General features: G+C 43.6%; 1 protein-coding gene across 2 annotated transcripts; it reads left to right on the top strand.

The window, feature by feature from the left end:
* LOC116364223 (L-rhamnose-binding lectin CSL3-like) lies at positions 1-3,223 on the top strand. 2 transcript variants are annotated; one of them, XM_031817473.1, is made up of 9 exons: positions 1-128; positions 388-423; positions 504-548; positions 689-824; positions 951-1,069; positions 2,313-2,357; positions 2,458-2,593; positions 2,671-2,778; positions 2,998-3,223. In XM_031817473.1, exons 1-8 carry the CDS (start codon positions 98-100, stop codon positions 2,774-2,776), a joined length of 654 nt encoding a protein of 217 aa, XP_031673333.1. In that variant the 5' UTR covers positions 1-97; the 3' UTR covers positions 2,777-2,778; positions 2,998-3,223. The 2 variants fall into 2 exon arrangements, with proteins under 2 accessions (XP_031673333.1, XP_031673332.1); XM_031817472.1 differs by having other exon boundaries at positions 2-128; positions 3,027-3,223.
* Positions 3,224-3,467: the final 244 nt, after the last annotated feature.

The following is a 3,467-nucleotide window of genomic DNA, read 5'->3' as shown; positions in this document are numbered from 1 at the left end:
AATTAAGACATGTCACATAACATAAATACCAGGTGTATTGGATCTTGTTATCATCAGTTGCATTTTCTCTGTTAGTACCACTCCTGTACCTGGCATCATGTGCATTTTGAGACTGACGGTGGTCACATGTGAGTATACAAAATCTGTATCTGATGCAGATTAGAATTTAAATATATATGACAATGTTTGTATTTGTGAGTGAAAAGAAGTACATGTAATATGATTTGAGGGACATTCAGTTCCTTTTGGGCAAAAAGGTATTCAAAGCATGGAATATGAGACCAAATGCTGAACTTGCGTATAGAGACCAATGCTGAGTTGTAGCTTCATGGTCCAAGTGCATATGATGTTGAATGTTGCTGAACTAGCTGTGTGATGTTGTTTCAGTGCTGGCTACAGCTTGCTGCACACTAACAGATGGAGGTACTGTATGTAATAATGATGATACTACTTAACCAAGCTAATGTGAGTGGTGTGTAATTCCTGTTTATTTGTCCTGGCAGCAATCAGCATCACGTGTGAAGGCTCTGATGCTTTACTGCAATGTGGTAAGCTAGTCCACACTGCTGAACAGTATACTCACCGACCACCTATGATCGTTTATACTGTAGATTAGCGTCACTAGCCCACACCATAGAGACCCATACTTGGCTCTCCTTCGTGCCTCACTGTTCTCCATCTCCCTCAGATGGAGGTAAGATCCATATCAAGCGTGCGAACTACGGTCGTCGTCAACACGATGTTTGTTCTATTGGGCGCCCTGATAACCAACTCACCGACACCAACTGCCTCAGCCAATCCTCCACCAGCAAGATGGCAGAAAGGTACTAGAACCTGTAACTCCTTGGCTGTAGTGTAAACAACCACCAGCAAGATGGCAGAAATGTGCTGGAACCTGTTGTGTTTACCTGTATGAACTCATGACCTCAACATGTCTTTGAAACACACAGATGCGGTGGGAAGAGCGAGTGTATTGTCCCTGCATCCAATTTCGTTTTTGGAGACCCCTGTGTCGGGACTTATAAGTACCTGGACACCAAATACTCCTGTGTCCAACAGCAAGAAACAAGTCAGTCTCTGAATGTGTGCTAATAATATTTAGTATTTAGTATTTAATATTTAGTGTTGGTATGACTGTGTCATGTTGGGACATTGTTTAATTCTCCTACCCACTTTTAATCTTGTAAAAAAGTAAGCTCAGCTGATTGCTAGAAAAGGAATATAATGGGTTGGTTCCCCTATGGTACCAGCTTGTTAACTTTTGTTTCTCCAAGTGTAAACCACCCTCAACTGCTAACTAACCCTAGCAAGCTGTGGATATGCAACTTGTTTAGTTTGAGTAGCCTATAGGGAGGTCAGAGACCTGGCAGTGTGGTGCCAAGATGCCGAAGGAACTGGTAGTGGACTACAGGAAATGGAGGGCTGAGCCCTTCCCTGCCAGGAGGCTAAAAGGATTGGTGTCAGCCCTCCGATTCTGAATTCTACACCATTGAGAGCTTTTTGACTGGCTGCATCACCACTAGGTATGGCATCTGACCACAAGGTGCTACAGAGGGTATCGCGTACGGCCCAGTACATCAGAGGCCGCGCTCCCTGCATCAGGATTTCGACACCACCTGTGTCGGCAGGCTCTACATTGTCAAAGACTCGCACCCCCCAAGTTATACTGGTCTCTGCTACTCCATAACAAATGGTACGGCTGCACCAAGTCTGGAACCAACAGGACCCTGAAAGGCTTCTACTTCCCCCAAGCCTTAACTGCTGAATGACTATCTGCATTGACCCTTTTTGCAGTAACTTTTTTGACTTGTCTCATATGCTGCTGCTGTTCCTTGTTAAATTGACATATCTAGCTCAATTAGCCAGCAAGAACATGGAAGGCAAGTGTCAAGCTTATATGATGCTTGTGCACTTAATCTGGTTTACCATGTTTCAGTGAACGGTAACTAGCTAGCGCAACTCCTACAGTTTTGCAGGGTTTATAGCCAATCTGACAGATGGCACAAACTGCACAGATTGGGTGTAGCGGGGTCGACTTTATTTTTTCAACAGTTTAGGTCTAGCCAGCCAGTTTGCTTAAAATGTTAGCATTTCGAGAACTGCTCATAAGGAAGTGAAACTAAAAGGTAACGGTGGAAGATGACGCGCCTAACTTTTTGTACTTTGGTTCATGCTAACGAGTTTATAATGACTTTTAGAAAATGCACCTGAAATCAACATTCCCTGTTAGTGCGCATCACTAACACTTCACCAGGATAATGTATGTCTTAATTTGTCTGGCCAGTGGTGTAACTCCTGTGTTGTCTTTGCAGTAAGCAGCATCATATGTGAAGGCTCTGATTCTCAACTACTATGTGGTAAGCTGGTCAACACTACCGTACAGTTTAATCATGTGGTGCCGTGTATATTAGTCACTAGCCCACACCAACACCAAGGTTTGTCCTTTCTCTTCCTCAGATCGAGGTGAGATCCGTATTCAGCGTGCCAACTATGGTCGTCGTCAACACGATGTGTGTTCCATTGGGCGCCCACATCAACAACTCAAAAACACCAACTGCCTCAGCCAATCCACCACCAGCAAAATGGCAGAAAGGTACTGAAACCTTCAGTGTGCATTTAGCTGTAGGAAGTCATTGGCTGTGGTGTTAACCTCTACCTGTTGACACACAGGTGTGATGGAAAGCGCCAGTGTATCGTCAAGGTATCCAACTCTGTGTTCGGTGACCCCTGTGTCGGAACCTATAAGTACTTGGATGTGGCTTACACCTGTGACTGAATGTGAGTTTTGTATAGGTGCACATGACTGGGAACTAGAATTCGTGTTGTATTTTACCTTTATTTAGCATGGCAGTTAAGAACAAATTCTTAATTTCAATGATGGCCTAGGAACAGTGGGTTGACTGCCTGTTCAGGGGCAGAACGAAATATTTGTACATTGTCAGCTCATGATTTGTACTTGCAACCTTTCGGTTACTAGTCCAACTCTCTAACCACTAGGCTACCCTGCTGACGATTTTGTCTTGCAGGATATCTTCCTGGGGAACCTGAAGATGTACAAGGCTTCTGGGATATCTTCATCAGGTCGTGCTGTTTTCCTCCAACCCGTGTACATTGTGCTGAAGCATTTCTTAAACAATTTCTGAACTGTGGCTGAATTAAACGAAGCGGCAGGAAGACTATACTAGTTGCCTCTTGTACATTAATAAATGTCACACCAATATTACTGAACATGTGTCCTTTATTCTCTCTTACTGGTCCTAATTCGCATGCATCAACAGCTGGTCACAAAGCAGGCCTGGATAGGTAAACATTTTAATACAATGTGTAGACTCTACAAACCTTGCTCGTTAAGTGGTTGGCTCATGAACCAAATGTTCCCTTTCTGTGTAGATTCAGTTTGACTATTTCATCTGGTAATAAACATACTTACAGGGAAGCTGCCCAACCACATCACATTAGTCATCTAA

The sequence above is a fragment of the Oncorhynchus kisutch genome, unplaced genomic scaffold, assembly GCF_002021735.2.
Source record: "Oncorhynchus kisutch isolate 150728-3 unplaced genomic scaffold, Okis_V2 scaffold1040, whole genome shotgun sequence".
Lineage (NCBI taxonomy): Eukaryota > Metazoa > Chordata > Actinopteri > Salmoniformes > Salmonidae > Oncorhynchus > Oncorhynchus kisutch.
Note: the sequence above shows the minus strand (reverse complement) of the source record. Positions and strands in the feature narration are given on the sequence as shown.

Bases quoted from the DNA above. Each gene is read 5' to 3' on its own strand.
- LOC116364223 (XM_031817473.1), top strand. From the start codon at position 98: ATGTGCATTTTGAGACTGACGGTGGTCACAT. The intron at 549-688 runs GTAAGCTAGTCC...CATCTCCCTCAG, and splicing joins TGATGCTTTACTGCAATGTG to ATGGAGGTAAGATCCATATC. The intron at 1,070-2,312 runs GTCAGTCTCTGA...TTGTCTTTGCAG, and splicing joins TGTCCAACAGCAAGAAACAA to TAAGCAGCATCATATGTGAA.